Here is a 26,620-nt window from a genome sequence, read left to right as displayed (position 1 = left end):
GACAGGAAAGAGTTCCCCAAACTGCCTTATCAACAAGTATTTCGGAAATGCCTGTTAGTTTGACTTTTATGAAGATAATTTTTTTAAGCAAAATAAAATATTGAGTTTTCATCAGAAACTAATTTCCACATATTTTTATTCTTCAAACCTGGTATCAAGTTACAAACAATCCATACCACGAAGCTTATTTACAAAGTACAAGGCAAAAAAAAAACAATAATCAAGAATCCATTGAAAATGAACTTTACTCACAGTAAACAGCCAAAGTATGGAATCTTATCAAATTGGTACAATCTGTATACAATGTTTAAAAGTGGATCCTTCTTTAAAACATCCCAAGCACACTCTCTCAGTCAACACAAGTAAACTCACTGCCCTCCCCCTCTCTACATGGGGCAGAAACCCTCAAATGAACTGGGACTCAGCACTAAGGGATTGAGAAAACCTTCTCGACCAAGAGAGAGAGAATGAGACAAAACAGTGTCAATGGCTGAGAGATTCCAAACAGAGTGGAGAGGTTATCCTGGAGGTTATTCTTACGCATTAAACAGATATCACCTTTTTAGTTAAGGCGTAACAGAGAGGCTGAAGGGAACTGCCTGAAAACGTAGAGCTGTGTTTCAGTAGCCATGTTTCTTGATGATTGTTTAATGATACAGCCTTCACAATGTGACTGTGATTGTGAAAATCTCGTGTCTGATGCTTTGCAATGTGACTGTGATTATGAAAACCTTGTGTATGATGATCTACCTTATGGACAGATGAGTAAAACATAAGGATTAAAAATAAATAATAGGAGGAACAAATGTTAAATTTAATAGATTGAAATGCTAGTGATCAATGAAAGGGAGGGGTAAGGGGTATGGTATTTATGAATTTTTTTCTTTTTATTGCTTTTTCTGAATTGATGCAAATGTTCGAAGAAATGATCATGATGATATACAACTATGTGATGATATTGCGAATTACTGATTACATATGTAGAATGGAACGATAATATGGTAAGAATGTTAGTGTTTGTGTGTTGGCACATTCAATAAATCAAATAATTTTTTTTTTTAAATCTCATGTACAGGATTTTTGTTTTACAAAGGAGATCAAGATTTAAAGTAAAAAATTTAGGTTTATCATAAGGACTAGTTGTTTAAAAACTATAAAAGCTTGTATATTTTAGCAGCAATCAAAAAATTATTCCAGGTTATTTTTAAACATTGCTGAAAAAATGAACAAGCTTTAGTAAACATCATGGATACAAATAAATTCCATTACTTAAAAAGAAAGTAGCACTTAAAATGAAAACACCACTTTCAGTTTTGTTCTGCCAGCAAAAATTTTTTAATGAAGTTTAGGCTAAAATATACCGGGGATAGGGAAAGGGGAATTGGAGGGGAACACCAGTTTATGTGCTATAAACTGCTAAACTTACTGTATCAAGAAGTGTTTAGAACTTCTCAAGACTAATTTCCAGAAAGCAATGATTTTCTAGAATGATTCTCTCAGCACCCATTTTCAGACATCTATACTAGATTCAGAGACTTATTTTGAAATTCCTGAAACTTTTCTTCCCCAACTATCTCCTGCTTTTAAAATTAGTATCTTATAATAAATTGTAGTTGTGTCTTGTTTTATTTGATCCACCGATTTTTTTCTTCTTAGAAAGGGAAACATTAAAAGATACTATTTTCCAAGTCACTTAAAATTGGATGGGGTAGAGAATAATTTGCATGAAAACTGGATTCTACTTATTAACTTCATGCTTGGATATGGCATTTGGAATCTTGATATCTGACATTTTAGGGCTGAAAGAAATTATAAACTTCAATCATGTATGAGAAACCAAATGGGACTAGGTGCAGATTAAACTTCAATAGAAGTTTCTGAAAAAAAATTTTTTTATTCTGTCAGTGATCAACTACATTACCCACTTGACACTAATTCAAGTCACACATCTTTTTTAATTAAAAGCTGTTTTTTGTAAATACAATTTTAAAAAATTATCTGAAAGCAAACAATTTATTCTAAAGACAAAATATCAAAACAAAAGTCTCTCCACTGATCCTGATTTTAATTCTCCTAGATTACAACATCTTGATGCACAGAGTTCCAACTAATTTCTTGGATAGTTTCACTGTTTTTTGGCAGCTTTTTAAATTTTATTAAAAATTAACCCATCACAAAGAGAAAGTATTCAAAAAGTGATATACAAGAATACAAGGTAAAAGGAACAAAACAAAACAAAAACACTGCACTGCAATGCTTCCAGATATGATGTGTTTGTGATGTGACTACAAAATCCCTCCATCCTCGGCTCTCTCAACACCCCATATTTACACAAGATCTGTGTTCATATCATCTCCTATTTCCTGACTTTTGATGCCTAAAAATAACTGAGAATAGTAAGATAACGAGTCTGACACAAAAAATGTGCTGCCTAGTATTTTTAAGTCCTGATGTGAACACATCTTAACTGCTCCCATACACTTTTGATGATCCTAAAATAGCAGGCAAACAATACTTATGAAAAGACCTACTTTACATCATAAGCAATATTTCTAGAATCATATATAACTGTACTGATAGAAAAAAAACAGAAAATTGAATCTTACTTCATTACAAAGTTAATTAAATTCTCATGTATTCCAGTGAGAATGCTATTATCAAAAGCATTCTAAATGAATTCATTTTATGTAGAAAAGTTAAGGTGCTTTTTTAATAAACTACTGTCACTGACACATAGTCCAGTAAAAACTACCAAAAAAAGTATCTACTTTTGAAATAAGACTTACGATTAAACCATCTAGACTAAAAGTAGGATAGGGCAATTTAGGGTGGAACAATTTTCCATTATTAACATGTTCATAATTATAAACAACTCAATATACTTAGGGTCAACAAAAGAATAACTTTCTATCCTTGGTTTTTTAAATTCAACCCTGCCTAAACTTTAAGAATTATTTCCATATCAGTTTGGACATTTTCCTAAATTAAACAACTTTTTAGTTTCAACAACTAAAAAGTTAACTTTTCCTAGTTTCAACAACTATTTTGATGGTAAGCTCCTAGAGACTATTATCAACTAGTGTTCCGCTTGCTCTGTTACTTCCTTTACTATTAAACTATGACTCTCTGCTCCTCTTTGGTTACATGCAGTACAAACCAAACTTCATTTTGTCTAATAAAAATAAACATATAAGGACAACACTGTCAGGCATATATTCACAAGGTCTCAGTTTCTTAAAACATAAGTCTGGGTATATTTATTTCTCTCAAATGCATACAAGACAATAATTACACAGCAACAAAGCTTTTGTTCAACAATGATTCGATTCATAAGCATTTGAAATTTACATAATTTCACATCAATACCCTTGTATTTTTAAATACTGTAAGTAAAAAAGGCCCCCAAATAACCAATTCTTATAATTCCTATTTATCCCTCTATACATCCAAACCTTAAAAAGTTACAAACAGAACATTATACAGAACATATAAATCATGTTTAAAAACTTGAGGTTTTAAAATCACTGCTTTCCCAATATGATTCAGGAAAATCCTCACACTGACAAGTACAATCATAGGTGGCAAACTAAATTGAAGGGAAGGAAAAAGAAGAGACAGACACAAGTTTGCTGTCTTAATGTTTTACTAATCCTGTCAGTTAAAAGTGGTGATGACGTGAGAAATAACAGTTTAGGTTTATTATGGGACTGGAGTTTGCCTCACAGTTTGAGACATGCATTTCAAGTATTTTCCTATTTGATCTGAGCTCACTGTAGCAAACTGATGCAAAAAGAGAATAATTATTTTCTTCCATACATTCGCTCAATGTCTGCCTGGTAATGTGTTTTAAGTTCTTTGCGTTTTAGCTTGAAGGCATCTGTCACCAGACCAGTTTCAGGGGTCCATGGTTCAGGGCTCAAACGAATTTTTACAGGAATTTCAAACTTTTCCAGACTTGCTGAGATGATTAAAAAAAAATTGAAATACAAAGGCATTAAAAATATGCAATTAAAATTCTTAGCAAATAATGTAATTTCTCTATTTCTGTATAAGTTTTGGGGTGAACCTGTGTGTTCTTCTCTTGGATAGCTATCTAGGGGTGGAACTGCTGGGTCATATGGTAACTTCAACCCCTGGAGGAACCACCAGACTATTTTCCAAAATGGCTCACCATTTTACACTCTCACAAGGGATCCAATTTTTCCAAACCCTCGTCAGCACTTATATAAATATTTGCCTATAGCCACTTAAGTGTGAGTGGTATATTCTCATGGCTTTGATTCGCAATTCTCTGGTGGCTAATCATGCTGAGTATCCTTCATGTGCTTATTAGCTATTCTATATCCTCTGCTGTAAAACTGTCTACTCAGATTCTCTTTCTTTTTTTAAAACTGAGAAGAGCCTTGAAGAACAGCTAAGATAAGTGGAGAACAGGCCAATCCAGAAATCAAAGGTTACAGAAATAAGAACATTCAAGCTACAGGAAAAGGTCACTTCCTGAACGGTGACAGGAAATCAGGCTGGCTGGAGTGAATGACTTGGGTGTCCTTTGGAAGGGCCTGAATGGGAGACTGAGAAGTTTGTTCCTCTGTCTACTGAACGGAAGAAAACACTACCAGTCTCTAAGTAGGAAATTATGTGGCCTAAGCCTTGTAATATAACAAGTTAAATAAATTTGAAAGTACTTTCCTCCCACAGTTTTTAGACTCAGTTTAACAAAACACTCACCTGAAACAGCAGCTTCAGAAAGCACCTTAAGTACCTCATTTTCCATTTCACAACTATTACACAGCTCCTCCCACGTTCCTTTAAGTCCTTTCTTTCGGGCTAGTTCTGTTAGTTCCTTTTGATTTGGCACAATAAATCCAATGACATAAGAATGATAACTGAAATATATAAAAGTTAATAGCTTAGCAACTAAATAACATACTATGGTGATTAAGTGCAATTAAACTGACTTTTGGTAATTCATTCTTAACTACTGAAAAATATATATATGTGGCCTATTCGATACTGGCACACTTATTTCATGCAACAGTCATTTTTATTGTCTGATTCATAATATTTTCCAATGCTTTGTTGGCAGAATTCTTTGCAAAAAAAAAAAAAACTCAAACATTTTATGACACAAATTACAACTCTGCAGAAATATTATGAATAGTGCTATTCTTAAAAAGAAAATTACACAAATATTGGAAAATTCATCTTTAAAAATTTATATACAGCAACAGGTCAAATTACGTCTAACAAATTAGAAGTTGTATCTAAAGAAGTTTGGCAGCTAATCAAAATAAAGATTATATTCACTTCTTTCCTTTGTTATTATAAGAACTTAGGCTGACAGAGGTACTCTGAATATGCCCACTGAAGGCAGATACTGTTTTGAAGGTCATAAAACAGAAATATGAAGAAACGGCAGCACATCAGGAAAAGAAGGATAGTGCTATTTAGATTCGCGTAAGTAAAATCCAGCTATGTAAGACCACTAAAGAAAATATTAAATGAGAAATTAAAGGGCAGAATCACTTATAAATCATGAAATCATTAACATGGACTCTATCAAAAGACCTATTTCATAACTGGTTCTTCTGATAAAAGATTTTATTTTCCCATAACAATCATGTCTACTGTTGTAGTCAGGTTTGTTTCTAAACTAACCCATAAAATATCTGATTATTAGTACTGGAGGACAATTATCATGTGCAATACTGTTAAGGAAAAATGCAAGCAAAGTTCCAATTTGAAATTCCACATTTCCCGAGAATGCATTTCTGGGATTTTGACTTAAAAGGCTCTCGTTCCAAACATCTCCAGCTCATCGTAGGCTAGGGATGCTAAATGATAGGCCAAAGGACTCCCTGGCCAGTTTTTAGACAGACTTAAGTGTAAAGTGCAGTAGTAAGAACTGAACAGGACAGTGCTCACTGTGCCCACCCCTACTCTATTTTTTATCCCCTTTCTGTCTGGACAGCTTTTGTGCAGCTTCCCCGCACAGGGAGCTAGAGATACAAAGGCAGTGGGAAGGAAGATATTTTTTTCTTCTTCATCTCCCTTTCACATAAGACAGTGTACTGAGATGTAAAACAGAAAATAGGGACTAAAGAAGACGCAGAGGGGAAGTATCACAAGGAAACAATCAGCTAATGGCTGTGAGGAGGAAGAGGCCATTCCCAGAGAAAACAGTTAAGAAGAAAGGTTTGTTTAGATGATTTTTACAAAAGAGGTCTATACAGGTAGGGAATGCCAAGAACCCACCAAATATTTTTAGTAAAATCACTTTACCTGTTTGCATATGCACAAATGTTATCTATTAATGGGAGATTCTTCAAAGCTGCTTCCACTTTTCCAAGAGAAACATACTCCCCTGCCTGAAGTTTTACAAGGTCCTTTTTACGATCTATAAACAAAGAAAGGTAGAAGAGGGGGACACATTGTAGGAGAACACATGTTAATACCTTTAATACATATAAATACTAGCCATTCCCTAAATCATTTGCAATCAATTACATTTATTATAAAGGTAACACTGAAATTAAAAGTACATAATAAAATTTAGGCCCTACTTTTTTGTACTGCTAAATGCATTCTTTTTAAAGAAAAGCAATTAGGTTCTATTTAAGGGACCCAGTCATGAGGGCTTCAGGTATGTATTGCTTGTAAATATGAATTACACCCAGGAAGTGAAAAACTACCCAGTGCCATCTGGAAATTACCTGGAGAGCTGCATAATGCTAAAACACCTTATTTCAATAAATACAGTAGTGTTTAGTGTAAGACTCTCCAACCTATGAATTCAAGAATATTTCCTGCGAGTGGGCCCGAGCTGAGTCTTAAGGGTGAAAAACAGCCAGGCGGAGCAGCAAAAGAAAAGGCCAGAAGTGTGTCAACTCAGACTACTGCAGCACAGAAAAGGAAGGAAGGAAACAGCTGGAGCTGGAGAAGCAAATAGTGGCCACAACAGAGGCAACCTGAACTTAGCTTCTAGGAGCCACTAAAATGTATCAGCAAGAAGTAGCCTAGTGAGATCAGCATTCAATAATCACGCAGTGGCAGCTGTATGCACATGCGTATGCGTGTGCATGTGTGTGGCAAGTACAGCAAAGAAGGAATTTACTGCAACAATTAAGGGTGGCAGAAGGTGCAGGCCTGACCCACAATCATGGTGAGAGGGACAGAAAAGGAAAAGAGGATGATATTTGGGGGCATATTTCATAAGAAAAATCAGTGGCATATGGATATGAAATGGGGAGGTATTCCTATTAGCATGACTGTGAAAATAAGAATGTCATTAGCTGAGGGAAAATCCTGGAGAGTTAAGGGAAGGTATTCTTCATTCCAAATGGGTCATAATGCTTGAGTTACCAGACTTTCATTTGTTCTTTCATAGGAAAGGCAAAGACACAGTTCAGGAGAATGAGAATTCCAGCAAATAGTCTCTAAATGTCAAAGAATACGCAAAAAATATTCTCTAGACGGGTAGGAAAGAATTTGACTCTTTTAGGGTTATCTAGTGGTAATTTTCAAATACCATTATGTCAAAGTTTGAGACCTCATATAATACATCAAGACTTATAAATTCCACACAGCTGCTACTAAAAATTTTTATATTCAGGGATGATACAAAAGACCAGAGCAACACTGCATATGTTTCAATATTATTAAACAGCTTCACTAAACACATAGTATTTTGTAAAACTATTTCAGAACGATTTCAGAAATATTCACTTTCAAAACAATGTTAGATGGCTCACCAATAATCTTTAAACAACCATCAGGGTCAAATTCTCCAATATCTCCAGTACAGAGCCACCTCTGTCCATTTTCATCTTCGAAGAAATCAGCTTTTGTTTTTACTTCATTTTTGTAGTATCCCATTGTCACATTTTGACCACCAATAAGAATTTCACCTCTGGGGTGTGGTTTATCAGTATTAAAGTATCCACCTAATTAACACAAAATAATTTAGAATCAATTCAGTATTTTTAGCCCTATTAGCCAAATGCAAAACTCTGAAACTATTAGTTTTCTAAATCGGGCATTTTACTTTAGTCCAATTACTTTCCCCCAAAGGAAACAAGGACACTGAGTGGGCAATGCTTATAAAAATAGACACAAAATTAGCATAAAAAAAGTTAAGATTCCAAGAAAAAAAAAAAGTCTAACATCCCCATCTATAGTACAAAATAATTACAAATGCTAAACAGGCATTTTTTTAATACTGCAGAAATTCTTAACAATTATACTAATAAAATGATAAAAGTATTAAATCATGCATTTAATAATTCAATAAATCTCTATATAAAATCAAATTCTTATATATTTAAAAGATTTATTCTTTTCAGATAATCTGAGAAGGAATCCAAGCTTAAATGGCATTTTTCACTAATTCTGCTCAAAGACAGCTGAAAAGTCAGTGACTTATGAGCCTTCAGATTTTTTCCTTAACTTTTGATCATTCTGTTCTACATGTATAATCAGTAATTCACAATATCATCACATAGTTGCATATTCATCATCATGATTATTTCTTAGAACATTTGCATCAATTCAGAAAAAGCAATAAAAAGAAAACACAAAATTCATACATACCATACCCCTTACCCCTCCCTTTCATTCATCACTAGCATTTCAATCTAAATTTATTTTAACATTTGTTCCCCTTATTATTTATTTTTATTCTGTGTGTTTTACTCATCTGTTGTTAAGGTAGATAAAAGGAGCATCAGACACAAAGTTTTCACAATCACACAGTCACACTGTGAAAGCTCTATCATTATACAATCATCTTCAAGAAACATGGCTACTGGAACACAGCTCTACATTTTCAGGCAGTTCCCTCCAGCCTCTCCATTACATCTTGACTAACAAGGTGATATCTGTTTAATACGTAAGAATAACCTCCAGGATAACCTCTCAACTCTGTTTGGAATCTCTCAGCCATTGACACTTTGTCTCATTTCACTCTTCCCCCTTTTGGTCGAGAAGGTTTTCTCAATCCCCTGAGGCTGAGTCTCAGCTCATTCTAGGGTTTCTGTCCCACATTGTCAGGAAGGTCCACACCCCTGGGAGGCATGTCCCATGTAGACAGGGGGAGGGTGGTGAGTTTGCTTGTTGTGTTGGCTGGAGAGAGAGGCCACATCTAAGCAACAAAACAGGTTCTTTTGGGGGTGACTTTTAGGCCTAATTTTAAGTCAGCTTGACCTATCCTTTGTATGAACAAACCCCAAGACTGGGGAGTTTTCAGAATTTTTATTTGCTTTGCATAGAGTAAAGGTTCATCCCAACAAATCAGATAATTTTCACATGTTAAGAATAAGATTATCGTTTGCCATACTCCAACTAAAATCATTTCTGCCCACCCTAAAGAACACCTAGAGCTTTATCTGAGAGTCTACAAAGGTTCCGTGCACTAAGATTACTTTACACAAACCTAACTTCCAGATGGGCTCCTAGGCCAAATAAGTCCTAAAACCCAGAGGGGCCAGCCTCTCTAGAACATCACCTAGCTCCATCCGCCTATCCATATTATCGACACCCTTTTCCAACATGTGAAAGTTAAAACGGGCATAGCGGGACAAGATGGCGGCTTAGTAAGGTACACGTATCTTAGTTCCTTCTCCAGAGCAACTACTAGGTGACCAGAAACAGTGCAGAACAGCTCCCGGGGCCACAGCAGGGACCGGACACACAGCGTACCCCAGTCTGGACTGGCTGGACCGGGTGTGAGACTCCACTGCGGTGAGCTCCCCGAGTGGTGCGTGCTTCCCCGGGCCGCGGCGGCTGGCGGCCGGCGCCCCTCCCTCCCTCCTTCCCGGACCAGCTGAGGGTCTCGGAGAGGCAAGTTCCTCAAGCCGCGGTGGCCGGCAGCTGGCACCCCTCTCTCGCGGGCGGCTTCCCGGACCAGCTACGAGTCTAGGATCAGCAAGTACCCTAAGCCTCAGCAGCCAGCGACCGGTGCCCCTCCCCAACAGGTGGCTTCCCGGTCCAGCGGTGAGTCTCCGATCAGCGAGTTTCCTAAGCCGCAGCGGCCGGTGGCCGGAGCCCCTCCCCCACAGGCAGCTGCCCGGAGGAAGAGGAGGGAGTCTCCGACAGTGGCAGGGACTGGGTCCAACCAAACACCAATAGTGGCATTAATAAAGGAGCCACAACATCTTTTGCGGGTGGGACCTGCAGAAAGACAAGCATCACATACTGGGCAGGATAAAAAAAACAGAGCCCAGAGACTTCACAGGAAAGTCTTTCAACCTGCTGGGTCTCACACTCAGGGAATTCTGATTAAATGTCCAGATGCCAGCAAAAAATAACAAATCACACCAGGAAAATTGAAGATATGGCCCAGACAAAGGAACAAACCAATAGTTCAAATGAGATACAGGAGCTGAGACAACTAATTCTGAATATACAAACAGAAATGGAAAACCTCTTCAAAAACCAAATCAATAAATTGAGGGAGGACATGAAGAAGGCAAGGGATGAACAAAAGAAGAAATGGAAAGTCTGAAAAAACAAATCACAGAACTTATGGGAATGAAAGATACAGTAGAAGAGATGAAAAAAACAATGGAAACCTACAATGGTAGATTTCAAGAGACAGAGGTTAGGATTAGTGAACTGGAGGATGGAACATCTGAAATCCAAAAAGAAACAGAAACTATAGGGAAAAGAACGGAAAAATTTGAGCAGGGGCTCAGGGAATTGAATGATAATATGAAGCGCACAAATATACGTGTTGTGGGTGTCCCGGAAGGAGAAGAGAAGGGAAGAGGAGGAGAAAAACTAATGGAAGAAATTATCACTGAAAATTTCCCAACTCTTATGAAAGACCTAAAATTACAGATCCAAGATGTGCAGCACACCCCAAAGAGAATAGATCCAAATAGGCGTTCTCCAAGACACTTACTAGTTAGAATGTCAGAGGTCAAAGAGAAAGAGAGGATCTTGAAAGCAGCAAGAGAAAAACAATCCATCACATACAAGGGAAACCCAATAAGACTATGTGTAGATTTCTCAGTAGAAACCATGGAGGCAAGACAGTGGGATGATATATTTAAATTACTAAAAGAGAAAAACTGCCAACCAAGACTTCTATATCCAGCAAAATTGTCCTTCAAAAATGAGGGAGAAATTAAAACATTTTCAGACAAAAAGTCACTGAGAGAATTTGTGACCAAGAGACCAGCTCTGCAAGAAATACGAAAGGGAGCACTAGAGTCAGATACGAAAAGACAGAAGAGAGAGGTGTGGAGAAGAGTGTAGAAAGAAGGAAAATTAGATATGATATATATAATACAAAAGGCAAAATGGTAGAGGAAAGTATTACCCAAACAGTAATAACTCTAAATGTTAATGGACTGAATTCCCCAATCAAAAGACACAGAATGGCAGAATGGATTAAAAAACAGGATCCTTCTATATGCTGTCTACAGGAAACACATCTTAGACCCAAAGATAAACATACGTTGAAAGTGAAAGGCTGGGAAAAGATATTTCATCCAAATAACAACCAGAAAAGAGCAGGAGTAGCTACACTAATATCCAACAAATTAGACTTCAAATGTAAAACAGTTAAAAGAGACAAAGAAGGATACTATCTACTAATAAAAGGAACAATTAAACAAGAAGACATAACAATCATAAATATTTACGCACTGAATCAGAATGCCCCAAAATACGTGAGGAATACACTACAAATACTGAAAAGGGAAATAGCCACATCTACCGTAATAGCTGGAGACTTCAATTCCCCACTCTCATCAATGGACAGAACATCTAGACAGAGGATCAATAAAGAAACAGAGAATCTGAATATTACAATAAATGAGCTAGACTTAACAGACATTTATAGGACATTACATCCCACAACAGCAGGATACACCTTTTTCTCAAGTGCTCATGGATCATTCTCAAAGATAGACCATATGCTTGGTCACAAAGCAAGTCTCAACAAATTTAAAAAGACTGAAATCATACACAACACTTTCTCAGATCATAAAGGAATAAAGCTGGAAATCAATAATAGGCAGAGTGCCAGAAAATTCACAAATACGTGGAGGCTCAACAACACACTCTTAAACAACCAGTGGGTCAAGGAAGAAATTACAACAGAAATTAGTAAATATCTCGAGGCGAATGAAAATGAAAACACAACATATCAAAACCTGTGGGATGCAGCAAAGGCAGTGCTAAGAGGGAAATTTATTGCCCTAAATGCCTATATCAAAAAAGAAGAAAGGGCAAAAATTCGGGAATTAACTGTCCACTTGGAAGAACTGGAGAAAGAACAGCAAACTAACCCCAAAGCAAGCAAAAGGAAAGAAATAACAAAGATTAGAGCAGAAATAAATGAAATTGAGAACACAAAAACAACAGAGAAAATCAATAAGACCAGAAGCTGGTTCTATGAGAAAATCAACAAGATTGATGCACCCTTAGCAAGATTGACAAAAAGAAGAAGAGAGAGGACGCAAATAAATAATATCAGAAATGGAAGAGGAGACATAATCACTGACCTCACAGAAATAAAGGAGGTAATAACAGGATACTATGAACAACTTTACGCTAATAAATACAACAATGTAGATGAAATGGACAAGTTCCTAGAAAGGCATGAACAACCAACTTTGACTCAAGAAGAAATAGATGACCTCAACAAACCAATCACAAGCAAAGAAACTGAATCAGTCATTCAAAAGCTTCCCAAAAAGAAAAGTCCAGGACCAGACGGCTTCACATGTGAATTCTACCAAACATTCCAGAAAGAATTAGTACCAACTCTCCTCAAACTCTTCAAAAAAATTGAAGTGGAGGGAAAGCTACCTAATTCATTCTATGAAGCCAACATCACCCTCATACCAAAACCAGGCAAAGATATTACAAAAAAAAGAAAACTACAGACCAATCTCTCTGATGAATATAGATGCAAAAATCCTCAACAAAATTCTAGCAAATCGAATCCAGCAACACATTAAAAGAATTATACATTATGACCAAGTAGGATTCATCCCAGGTATGCAAGGATGGTTCAACATAAGAAAATCAATTAATGTAATACACCATATCAACAAATTAAAGCAGAAAAATCACATGATCATCTCAATTGATGCAGAGAAGGCATTTGACAAGATTCAACATCCTTTCCTGTTGAAAATGCTTCAAAGGATAGGAATACAAGGGAACTTCCTTAAAATGATAGAGGGAATGTATGAAAAACCCACAGCTAATATCATCCTCAATGGGGAAAAATTGAAAACTTTCCCCCTAAGATCAGGAACAAGACAAGGATGTCCACTATCACCACTATTATTCAACATTGTGTTGGAAGTTCTAGCCAGAGCAATTAGACAAGAAAAAGAAACACAAGGCATCAAAATTGAAAAGGAAGAAGTAAAACTATCATTGTTTGCAGATGATATGATACTATACGCCGAAAACCCTGAAAAATCCACAACAAAACTACTAGAGCTAGTAAATGAGTACAGCAAAGTAGCAGGTTATAAGATCAACATTCAAAAATCTGTAGTGTTTCTATACACTAGCAATGAACAAGCTGAGGGGGAAATCAAGAAACGAATTCCATTTACAACTGCAACTAAAAGAATAAAATACTTAGGAATAAATTTAACTAAAGAGACAAAAGACCTACACAAAGAAAACTACAAAAAAACCGTTAAAAGAAATCACAGAAGACCTAAATAGATGGAAGGGCATACCGTGTTCATGGATTGGAAGACTAAATATAGTTAAGATGTCAATTCTACCTAAATTGATTTACAGATTCAATGCAATACCACTCAAAATCCCAACTTATTTTTCAGAAATAGAAAAACCAATAAGCAAATTTATCTGGAAGGGAAGGGTGCCCCGAACTGCTAAAAGTATCTTGAGGAAAAATAACGAAGCTGGAGGTCTCACGCTGCCTGACTTTAAGGCATATTATGAAGTGCATATTATGAAGTGCCACAGTGGTCAAAACAGCATGGTACTGGCATAAAGACAGATATATCGACCAATGAAATCAAATAGAGTGCTCAGATATAGACCCTCTCATCTATCGACATTTGATCTTTGATAAGGCAGTCAAGCCAACTCACCTGGGACAGAACAGTCTCTTCAATAAATGGTGCCTAGAGAACTGGATATCCATATGCAAAAGAATGAAAGAGGACCCATATCTCACACCCCATACAAAAGTTAACTCAAAATGGATCAAAGATCTAAACATTAGGTCTAAGACCATAAAACAGTTAGAGGAAAATGTAAGGAGATATCTTATGAATCTTACAATTGGAGGCGGTTTTATGGACCTTAAACCTAAAGCAAGAGCACTGAAGAAAGAAATAAATAAATGGGAGCTCCTCAAAATTAAACACTTTTGTGCATCAAAGAACTTCATCAAGAAAGTAGAAAGACAGCCTACACAATGGGAGACAATATTTGGAAATGACATATCAGATAAAGGTCTAGTATCCAGAATTTATAAAGAGATTGTTCAACTCAACAACAAAAAGACAGCCAACCCAATTACAAAATGGGAAAAAGACTTGAACAGACACCTCTCAGAAGAGGAAATACAAATGGCCAAAAGGCACATGAAGGGATGCTCAATGTCCCTGGCTATTACAGAAATGCAAATCAAAACCACAATGAGATATCATCTCACACCCACCAGAATGGCCATTACCAACAAAACAGAGAATGACAAGTGCTGGAGAGGATGTGGAGAAAGAGGCACACTTATCCACTATTGGTGGGAATGTCAAATGGTGCAACCACTGTGGAAGGCAGTTTGGCGGTTCCTCAAAAAGCTGAATATAGAATTGCCATACGACCCAACAATACCATTGCTAGGTATCTACTCAGAGGACTTAAGGGCAAAGACACAAACGGACATTTGCACACCGATGTTTATAGCAGCATTATTTACAATTGCAAAGAGATGGAAACAGCCAAAATGTCCATCAACAGACGAGTGGCTAAACAAACTGTGGTATATACATACGATGGAATATTATGCAGCTTTAAGACAGAATAAACTTATGAAGCATGTAATAACATGGATGGACCTAGAGAACATTATGCTGAGTGAGACTAGCCAAAAACTAAAGGACAAATACTGCATGGTCCCACTGATGTGAACTGACATTAGAGAATAAACTTGGAATATGTCATTGGTAACAGAGACCATCAGGAGATAGAAATAGGGTAAGATAATGGGTAACTGGAGCTGAAGGGATACAGACTGTGCAACAAGACTGGATACAAAAACTCAGAAATGGACAGCACAATACTACCTAATTGTAATGTAATTATGTTAAAACACTGAATGAAGCTGCATCTGAGGTATAGTTTTTTTTTCTCTATTATCGTTTTATTTCTTTTTCTGTTGTCTTTCTATTTCTTTTTCTAAATCGATGCAAATGTACTAAGAAATGATGAATATGCATCTATGTGATGATATTAAGAATTACTGATTGTATATGTCGAATGGAATGATTTCTAAATGTTGTGTTAATTTTTTTAATTAATAAAATTATTTAACATATTAAAATGCAAAAACGAAAACAACAAGACAAAATCAGCATTAAAAAGAGACTGCTCGATCCAGAAGGAATAAAAGAATTAAAATAGATGTGGCTGAACACTTAAAAAAAACAAACAAAAAAAACGTGCATAGCCTAAATACTCCTAAAGAGTGGGAGAAAGATCTAATGAGAAGGTGATGTTATTACAGAGAAGATAGCATTTAACAAGTGAGTATGACTGTTGAATCATTATATTGATATTTCTTTTCGTTTTCAGCGTCTTAGAGCAGCTAGAAGGAAAAACCTAAAATTATGGAATTGTAATAAATACCAGACTCTTGAAATGTATTCTTTAACTAATGGTTGTGAGTTTTGAAATTTATTGTTTTGTCCATATGTTATTTTTCACAATTAAAAAAAAAAGAAGATGATCAAATGAACTTTTTAAAAAGTAACTGGTAGGGCGGGCCATGGTGGCTCAGTGGTACAGTTCTCGCCTGCCATGCTGGAGACCTGGGTTCAATTCCCAGTGCCTGCCCATGCAAAAAAAAAGTAACTGGTATTTAATTAGATAAACAGCATAAGTAACAAACTTTTTTTGAATTATAGTGAAATTTCCTTCTATTAAGTCTGGGTTGAAACCCTCAGGAAAAAGATACAAAGAAAGGGAAAAAAAACATGTAAAAATCCTCAGTTTCACAGAACATTATGCTTTTGTATCTACAAAAGTATCACTCCTAATTTACTTACATTATTTATTTAGCACTTTTCTCCAATATGTCATTAATTTTTACTTGCATTAAAGTAATAAAATAGTAAGCAAAATTAAAACAGTTCTAATTCTTCAAAACTACCTTTGAAACAAGCAAAATAAATGCATTCATACAGTCCTAAAATAAGGAAGAAAATAAAGCAGAATTCTAATTTTAGTTACAGATCAATGCTCTGTGGTTGAAAATAGTTTATTACCTTCTTCCCAGTTCTTTAACTTGATTTCACAGCAAACTAATGGTGCTCCCACTCTGCCAGTATTGTAGTCCCACACTAAGAGGGGGAAAGTATTTGAAAACAGTAATTACTAAATTTATTCCATTTCCAAATTACCAAAACTTATGGTTTATCTCAAAACTTAAGATATCCCCAGAGAAAGCTTCAAGGGAAATGTCACAAACTAGCGAACCACAGGCTGTGTGGCCTGTCTCGGCTTTCTATTTGGCCCACATTGTTTTGTTTTTTTTAATCTGAGTTAGGTATTGCCATTTAAAAATTAAGATATTTTACATCTATGCCTGAAATCTCCAGCAACAATAGGCCCGCACTTCCAACAAAGCAACAACTGAGGGCTCCCATTAGATAGGACATGACTGTTTCAACTCCCCACAAACCTTGCCCATCACATTTCTGTACACCAGGTCCACTTTGCTCATTTAAGCAGCAGCCTAGTTTCTGAGTTCGTAACTGCTATCTTAAGGATAATGAAGTACAAAGATTTATACTGATTTAATTTCCTTATCATTTGACAGCTTTGCAGTATACAAATTTCATTTTCTTATTTGACAGCTTTGCAGTACAAATAACCTCTCCAATCTTCACCCATGTAAACTATTTCAAAGCAAGACTTCTGCATCATCTTATGTATCACACCCTATTTAAATCCACATAGGAGAGACTGTGGAATTTATGTGTAGTGATCACCTTCTCAATCACATCACCAAGATAAATTCCAGTAACTTCATTCTCTTTTCGATCTGAATCTAGTTTCTCTCTATACATACACAGAACTCCATCTCTGAATCTAGGCCTTAATATATAGACTTAAAGAAATGACAAAAGCACGTTTATTTTCCCACATTAAAAAAAAATTAATAATTCATATCAGAAAATAAATGTATACAATACAATACTTGCTACTGTTTAAAACTCCTTTTTGGAATGTTGGTGGGTTTTTAAAACCATATATTAACATGAAAAAATCCCTCCAGATGAATTTTTAATATGGCCAATAACTATACGGGTACCTAAAACATTCTAAAAGTTGATGACAATAATAATCCAGGCTTTGCTGTACACTCCCTTCCACAGACGGACAACACTAACCTTCTGTAATTGTTCCAGCTCCAGCAGATTCAGTGAGTCCATACCCCTGACCAACCGAACAGCAAAAACAGATATTCATGAATCGCTGTGTGGCTGCAGAAAGTGGAGCACCTCCACACAACAGAAGCCGAATGTTTCCGCCTAACAAGCTTCGTACTTTCCAGAATACAAAGCTAAAAAAATTAATCACAGAATCATAGAATTTTAAAGTTGAAAGGAATTCTCCAAATCATTCAGACTAATCTCCCAATTTTGATATATGAGATTTTGAGGTTAACTGACCCATCCAATTCAGGAGAGTCTTTCGACTCTCTACTTAAATCTTAATTTTTAATAGTTCAACCAGATAAAGAATATGTGATTTCCTTTTAAGAACTTTTCAAGCAATATTTGAGTTCAATGTTTTCAGGTTTAATTTTGTATAGCAATGAAGAACTCTTGCTTAAAGCCAGGGCAATTAGCTTTATAATATTATATAAAATTATATAAAATAATCTATTATATAATATATAACATTAATATTGAACCATCCTATTGTTACTTCATATAATATTATAATCAAATTAATCTTCTGCTTTAGCTTATTTTGTTAGAAATGCGTACATATTTGTATCTAGCAATTAGCTTTTTTTAAAACATCAGTAATTCAAGTTTTAATGTGTTTGTTTAAAAATCTGATAAATGACAAGCAATTAGAAAAACAATTTAAACACCCAATTGATCTAGTTGTTTCTGAAAAATGTTTCGTGGTTTTTTGTTTTGTTTTGTATTTTAATTTTGAAGAAGTCAAAGAGCAAGTGGCAATCATTTAAAAGTGATATCAATAACTTTCCAAGGCAGATTGTATCTCACTAAATAGATAAACTATTTTATATTAAATTTATTAATGTTTCCGCCTAACAAGCTTTTATTAATAAATTTATTAATTTAATATACATTAACAGCACAAAATTAAAAGATATGGGGTAAAACTGGTTATTTAAAACTTTAAATACAAAACATTTTATCATATTGGGTTGCCATTTTAATGTTCAACTGAAATAAATTTAAAAGCAAAGAGAAGAAGAAGTGGCCATAGAAGATATGGGCATCTTATTAGATACAGTAAAACTGTATAGGAAACTGCCTGTTTTCTTATGCATGATGGGTTTTTACAGAGCCCCTTTGGCTTTTTTAATAAATTTCTTACAAATACACCTCAATTAAATGGGCTATTAATGCAAATTAAATGGTTAAAGTATCAAGGAAGGGACCGAGAGAAACCCGTTACTTACCTGTCACACAGTGGCGTACTATATCCTTTTGAAATCTGTTCCATTTTGTAATTATAGGCCAGAATAAACAGATTACGCTGAAAACTACTCATTTCATTCACTTTATTCATGACATTTTTATAGATCCGATCCATGATTTCCTTAATATACAACAATGAATTAATATAGAGTTGCCATACATCTTCAAATTCTAACGTAAGATTTATATTTCTATTGATATTAAGCCATTTTTCAAAAAGATAGATTCCATCAAGACCAAACTTTTAAAATAAAGCCACATTGGTTTAAAAATGAAGACTCTGGATGATAAATGCACAGTATACGGTAATATTGTGAACCACTGATTGCACATTTTGGATGATTACATGATATGTGAATATATAAGCTACATCAATAAAAAATAAAGTAAATGGAAAAAAAAAAGAGGACTATGGAAAAAAATTACCCAGATACTACTATGAATAGTAACAAATAAACAGAAATAAAATAGGGCAGGAATATGCCATTATTAACTTTATATTACTTTGCTCATTTATCTTATTTATTCTATACTAAAAATGAAATGGAATCTATATTTGGAGGAGACAAAATCGTGGCTTTCCATTTTTTCTGATTTTATTCCCAAGCTCTCCTCATCCTACATGTTATATTAGGATGTAGAGCCTGCCTGAGATAATTCAAAGTTGCATAAGCTTCTCATCATTTTGTTTATTGTCTAGGCAAGGTTTTCCCTGAGGACTCAGGAGGTAATCATCCAGTTTACTTAGAGGGAGGTGATCTCAAACTTCCTCCTGTCTCCTGCTGGTTTAAGATTTCTTCTACACATCAGCAAACAGCTATCACAAAATGATTATAACAAGAAACTACACTGAGAAAGGAGTTGATAGTATCATATGAAAGCTGAAATGATGTTGGATGTTTAGGAAATAAGAGAAAAATAGATACAAGCAATATTAAATAAATCCTGAAGGGCTTAAGGCAATCCTGATAACCAATAAGAAATAAATCCCGCATCAAGCACCTTGACAACAATAGCCTTTCCACCTGAACTAAGAAGGTTCTGCAGCAGATAACACTTCTTTAGTACTCAGTATTAAATAATGGCCAATTCTTACCGGAACAGCTGCCATCAGTGTTGGTTTCAACACAGATGTATCCCCTTTGCTTCCTTTTTTTATTTTGGAAGACTACAAAGAAAGGAAAAACAAAAACAAAAACCAGGCCATATAAAGTGATCCTTATTTTAAATATCTGATGGAATTGTTAGATCAAAAAGCCTATTAATTCATCATTTTAACTGACTCATATCTTAACAAGCACTTAAAAGGCAAGTGCTTCTTTTAAAACAAGTTGTCATTTTTAATATATATCTCACACTTACAGAAACAATGTTAAAAATAATCATGACTGTCTAAGTACCTCAAGTCACAGATTTTTAATTTACCTGATCTGCTAATGTCTGTGGCGAAGAGTAGCCAATGCGGCATCCATGAGAAAGACAAACAAGCTCCGCACTTAATTCCAGAACATGGGCTAGAGGCAAGTATCCGATATATACATCTTCTTCTCTAAAAGAAAAGAGAGATAACATATGTAAAGGTCAGATGCCCTATCTGGCAGTGAAGCAGATTGACTAACGGAGAGCAAGTTAGGACTAATGACAGGCCCTAGTCAAACAGACTGAACAGGCACACAGAGTTCCTAAGGGTCTATGAGTATATATATGAATGTGCTTTAGTGCTGAGTGTGTGCGTGTTTGTGTGTATGGAGGAAGGGGGAATAGGGAAAAATGAACTATATCTCAACAAAAAACTGAGTTAGTATCCACTCTAAGGAAGTGGGTAAGTGAGCTCTATGTGCAGAGTTCTCAGGACTGCATGAAGGCATCCAGTAACTAAGAGTGTTGCAAATGCAAAATACCAAAGCAGAAGAAACGGGCTGGTGAGGGCTGGGGGGTGAGGGGCTCTTCTGAAGAACAGAATAAATCATCCAAAGATGAAAATGTCTTTGGGGCTAGCGCGCTACTAACCAGAAGAGTTCAAACAGAATCCACACCTGTCAGGAACAGATTCCTGTTTTGAACACTGTTATGAATGATTATATCTTCAAATAAATTACATGTCCACATATAAGAAAAATGCGTATAACAATGTGTTTGAGTGTGTGCATATGATTTAAGAGGAGGGAGGGGAGAGGGGAGAGAGAAACCAGAGATTGTGTCCACCAAAGGTCAATAAATATTTCTTGGATATATTAAATTATTTGATCACCTAAATGAAAATATATTTAAGTATAAAAATGGCTACAATGGGAACAATACCAACTGATGAAAATAATTTAGATAAAGAGATTTACAACTATACAGTCATTTAAAATTTGCAAATTTTAAAGTAAAAAAAAATATATATATATATTTTTGGCATGGGCAGGCTCCAGGAATAGAATCCGGGTCTCCAGCATGGCAGGCGAGAACTCTGCCACTGAGCCACTGCTGTACTGCCCTGTAAAAAGTAAATTTTAATAACAATATCCAAAAACTAAAGTTTGAAAACATATAACTGCAACTACTTCAATTTAATGTTAACATCTTTCAAGGAAATGCCTACTTAGACCCTGAAGGAGTTAACTATATATGACAAAATGTTAATATAGCAACACATATAAATATAAAACTACTCAGCATGAACTTCCCATAACATACCCCAGTCCTGGAATCCTTTCTGCCATCCCCGTTATACCAGCAACAATGTTACTATGTGAGATCATGACTCCCTTTGGAAGCCCTGTGGATCCACTCGTGTACATGATCACTGCAATATCTGAAGGCGCTGGTTTGCTGTGAGTTTTGTTTTCTGTATTAGAGAAAGAAAAACAACACAATTCTGAGAAATTCAGCCATATCACTAATTCATACCTATTAACTCAACTAAATATCTGATCATTGTACTCATTCAGGGGTCAACAAGACAGATAAAATCCCTGCACATAAGGAACATATTGTACTGGGAAAAGCAGATCTATCTATAATGTAGTAAGAGCTATGAAGAGAAATTAAGCAAGAAAAGGTGGGAGTAGATGCTAGTTAGATGGCAAAGTCAAGGAAGGTTATTCATGGACTTGAAATTTCAGCAGTCCAGAAAAAAGTGAGGAATGAAGCCATGAAAACCCTGGATTTGGGAGAAAAATGTTCTAAGTAGGAAATAAGCAAGTGCTAAGGCATAAGGTAGGAAGGAGCCTGGCATATGTAATCAGCAAGAAGCATGGTAGGAACAGAGTAAGCAAGAAGAAGCCTGGCAAGAAAAAAAGTTGAAGTAGCAGTGGGGCCAAGTCTCACAGGGCCCTGCTAAGGCCATACTAAGACTGCAGAATTCATGCTAAGATGGAAAGCAATGTGTGTCTTCAGCCAGGACCACGGTGGATCATGTTGGCTGCTACGCAGCTTACTCTACTTCACAAAAGGAGGGGGAAAAGGAGGGGAACAAAAGGCTATTCCAGCAATTCAACAAAGAAGTCAGAGTGGCTTGGATTAGGGTATCTAGACAACTTGCCAAAAGTTTTCTCTATTTCACAGCTGTGAAATTAACCTGGTTACATTCAATGTTCTGGATTAGAAACAATGTTGTCCACTAACGATCACGAAGGGCGCAAGCCTAAGGGCAGGAGCAAACACATCACAGCGGAAATACAAAGGTTCATACGTGATAGGGCTGAGAAGCCTGAATTAACCTGGGAACTACCTTATGTGTGGTACTTCTAAATTTGAGAAATATAAACTGTTCCTGCAGCAGAAAGATTCATACTGAAACAACATTCCTTCACAACGTGGAGAGAATTAAAACTTGAATCAAGTATTAAATATTGATAAGCAGTCTTTCTTAGGGGTAAGATAGTCTGGACTTCATCTCCAATTTCAGTTTATGAACGTAAGAAAGTAAATTCAACAAGATAGCCCACAAAACATAGCGACCTTTTCATTAAAATGAAGATACCCAAATGTCTCTCCTTAAGCACAAAAATTTTAATGAAAAACATGAAACCAACCAATCATAACTGCCACTTCAAACAAATCCAAGCTCTTCAAACAGGCAGAAAAAAATGAAGGCAGAGGAAGTGGGTATTCTTTCGCAGGAAACTTAGCATACCTTATTAACATTTCAATTGTGTGGCAGAGAGGTCCAGAGTAAGCATTCCAGAATTATTTCTTCAAGTCATTCATTCCCTCACTACTGATTCCGTGGGTGATCTCATCTAGTCCCACAGCTGTAATTAAAACCTGAAAGTCTCTGGCTTCTAAATTTCTTAACATCATCCTTAACTCTGAACTATTATCTTTGCAGAGACTTGTATATGCCATTGCTCATCCGATATCTTCATTTCAATGTTTTATTTGCATCTAAATTCCAATCTGCCCAAAATTAATGACAATATAACCTCATGTCAAAGAAAATCTGCTCCTCTTCCCATTTATTCAAGTTGATTGAATGCCTACATCCAATTACTAAGTTTCCAGCTAGAGAGGAAATACAGTACCAAAATCCCAGCAGCTTTCAAGACATGCCTAAACAACAGAGAGAGTACGAACTTCTAGAGTCACCATGCCTAGGTGTGCTAGTTGGAAGATAAAGTTGTCCCCCCTGGTAAGGGTAGAGGTGGAGAAAATATTGGTTTCGCCTCTCTAGCTATCTGTTAATTTCTACAGGTAAACCACATAAGGCAAGTTTAATGCCATATTTACAAAACCAACTTTAAGCCATCCACTCAAAACCATCAGAAAAAGGAGACAGAAAAACTGAATAATATAAAAGAAAGTATTTTAAATTAATTTCTAATAAACACTATTTTAGAACATTGATAGATCAATGATTCTACTATTTCATAAACGTTTCTTTAAAGATGAGATGGAAGTATATCCAGAGTGACGAAACCCTATATAATCAAATATTTTAAATAATTCTAGAGAACAAGTTCACTGCAGAACACATATAAGGAAATTAGAAAACTGAGACATACCAAGGTTTGCCTTTGCTCCCAGAGCCTGCACTGCAGCCATGGTGTGTACGATGACGCCCTTGGGGAACTCGGACCAGGTTGGTGGTTTGCCATCGACAGTGACAATGTGCCGCAGGCGTGGAACTAAAGTAACAATATCCTGGAAAAGCACAAACATTCATCATTTTCATCATTCGTCATCAAAGAGCTTAGTAAATAGCCCAGGACACATTCAAAATAGTTTATCATATTTATGAAGTAAGAGAAACTTCTCGCCTCAAAAAAAGCAAGGGAAAGCCCAACAATCCGTTAGATAAATCACCTTACATTATCAAGTAAATGAAAAGACAACCTACAGAACAAGACAAAGTATTTGGAAGTCATATATGTGGTAAGGACTTAATATCCAGAATATATATAAATAAATTCAGCTCAACAACAAAAAGACAACCCAATTTAAAAATGGGCAAAAAAAAACTCTGACATTCTCTAAGGAAGAAATAAAAATGGCTAATAAGCCCAAGAAAAGGTGCTCAACATCATTAAAGATTAGAGAAATACAAACCAAAGCTACAAGAGCTACCACTAAACACCCAATAGGATGGCTATTGTTTTAAAAAATTGGAATCTATCAATTGTTGGTAAGGATGTATATCTGTGGGCGATGTAGGTGAGAAAACCCACAGAATCAGTAGTGAATGAATGAATGAATGACTGCAACTCTCATGCATTGCTGGTGGGAATGTAAAATGGTATAACTGCTGTGGAAAACAATTTGGCACTTGTTCAAAAATTAAGTTTAAAATTACGATTTGACCTGGCAATTCTATTCCTCTACGTATATAGCCAAAAGAACTGAAAGAAGGTCTCAGACACTTGTACATTTATGTGCAGCATTACTTGTAATAACCAAAAGGTGGAAACAACTCAAGTACCCGGTAACAGATAAATGGATAAGCAAAATGTGGCATACACATGTGATGGAATAAAAAGGAATGGAGTTCTAATACATGCTACAACATGGATAATCTTGAGAATATCAAGTTTAGTGAAATAAGCCAGACACCAAAGGACAATTATTGTACGATTTCACATATAAGAAATAGCAAATAAACACAAAGCGTAGATTACAGGTTACCAAGGGCTGGAGTGGAAGGAATGAGATGAGAAGTCATCCCTTAATGGGTAAAGAATTACAGTTCTGGGTGATAAAAAAAAGTTTTAATAATGATAGACAGTAGTAATGACAGCAGCACAACATTATAATGTCACTGAATTATGCACTTAAAATATGGTTAAAAAGGCAGTTTTTTGTTACTACAAATGTCACTTTTTTCACAGAAAAGGATTGACCTGGAATTTAAATTACTATTTTATAGCATCAGATGTACCATGAATACCCTGATCGCTGGCAAAAATCCTAATCAACAAAGTTAGATCATTCCAAAATGGCCATGTAAAGACAGACTACCTGAACTATAAAGTAGCCAAGTCTTTCTTTGTTTTCAAGAGGGAATGGGGAATGAATTCACTGATAGATTCGTTTTAAAAAAAAGAGTAGGCCCAGACAGTCCTGTTCTCACAGGCTGTTGTCCAGTAACTAAATAAACCCCTTTTTCTGTAGTTTTATTAAGTCTTTTCTTCCTTTTAAAATTCTGAAAATAGATAATTACTCAAAGCTTCATAAACAAAATAAATGAATTACTAGTTTGAAAATAGCCCTTCAAAATTATATTATTTATTAGGGGGAATAGGGGTAAAAAAAAACAGAAAATAGATGAGTATAACTGCTAACATTTAATATTCAACTCTCTGGACTCTTTATACATAAATATAAATGAAATCCTCTTTTTCTTTTCTAAAGGAATAAAGTATGCTATTATAAAAACTTGCAACTATATTAAAGATTTAAAGGATCATAAAAGAACTACGCATCAATAATAGGACTCTGATGGCACTAAAATTCTCAAGTGTCAGACACGGTCATAAAATAAATACATTCTTCACCTTTAATTTTGTTTGCAAGAGTTCTTTACTGGTAATGATGTTGGTGACCTCTGTTTCATTTAATCCATGAACAATCGCTGGACCACCTAGAGTAGCATATAATGTAACAACTACAGGGGAAAAAATTAAAGCAAGTCAAATATTCAAACATTTGAACAACCAAAGGTAATGAAATACTTTCTGAAAACAGGGACAAGAATCTGAATGGAGCATATATTGATTCCTAAATTGTTAAATCCATACTCTATAGGAAATACTGCTGAGTTGGTTGGGTTTTTTTTAGTTATAATATACTAATCAAAACATGCTTATTTACCTCTCCTAATTTCACAAGATTTCTAACATTTACAAATTAAATTTTTAAAAATTTTGTCTTGTTTCACCTATAGATGTTATTCTGAAGGAATTATAACTGATATCTAAAGTTTCAAAGTCTTAATTCTTGATTCCTTATTACTAAAATAAGAAAAAGAACATATACAGAATGAATGTCAGATTTAAGGTATTATATGTTAAGAAAACAGTACAAAAAACTGATACTGTTGCTTACTCTAAAATAGAAAATCTAAAGAAAAATATTCTAAGAAATTTAGAAATTATGTAATATTAATAATGTACATTTTTATTTGCTTTCTTCCCAACTTAAAGTCAGATATCAAATGATTTCTTTTGAAGCTTCTCAAAAGAAACATGATGTAAACTCAAATCTGTGAAAACAAGAGGGTATGCCTA

At 35.3% G+C, this 26,620-nt stretch overlaps 1 protein-coding gene across 4 annotated transcripts in view; it reads right to left on the bottom strand.

The window, feature by feature from the left end:
* Positions 1-119: 119 nt before the first annotated feature.
* Positions 120-26,620, bottom strand: part of ACSL3 (acyl-CoA synthetase long chain family member 3) — an 80,385-nt gene continuing 53,884 nt past the window's right edge. For 3 of the 4 annotated variants that reach the window (XM_077155266.1, XM_077155267.1, XM_077155265.1), the window contains 12 exons: positions 25,889-25,998; positions 23,903-24,041; positions 21,594-21,744; positions 20,337-20,460; positions 20,008-20,079; positions 18,893-19,032; positions 17,619-17,791; positions 16,491-16,565; positions 7,752-7,943; positions 6,283-6,397; positions 4,729-4,886; positions 120-3,958 (listed from right to left, as the gene is read on the bottom strand). In XM_077155266.1, coding sequence (XP_077011381.1) covers positions 3,801-3,958; positions 4,729-4,886; positions 6,283-6,397; positions 7,752-7,943; positions 16,491-16,565; positions 17,619-17,791; positions 18,893-19,032; positions 20,008-20,079; positions 20,337-20,460; positions 21,594-21,744; positions 23,903-24,041; positions 25,889-25,998 — 1,607 coding nt within the window. In that variant the 3' untranslated portion in view covers positions 120-3,800. The remainder of the gene's footprint in view (positions 3,959-4,728; positions 4,887-6,282; positions 6,398-7,751; positions 7,944-16,490; positions 16,566-17,618; positions 17,792-18,892; positions 19,033-20,007; positions 20,080-20,336; positions 20,461-21,593; positions 21,745-23,902; positions 24,042-25,888; positions 25,999-26,620) is intronic. The other variant, XM_077155268.1, reaches the window with a different exon arrangement.

Source organism: Tamandua tetradactyla, chromosome 3 (genome assembly GCF_023851605.1).
Source record: "Tamandua tetradactyla isolate mTamTet1 chromosome 3, mTamTet1.pri, whole genome shotgun sequence".
NCBI classification, from domain to species: domain Eukaryota; kingdom Metazoa; phylum Chordata; class Mammalia; order Pilosa; family Myrmecophagidae; genus Tamandua; species Tamandua tetradactyla.
The sequence above is the reverse complement of the archived record's forward strand: the minus strand, read 5'-3'. Positions and strand labels throughout refer to the sequence as shown.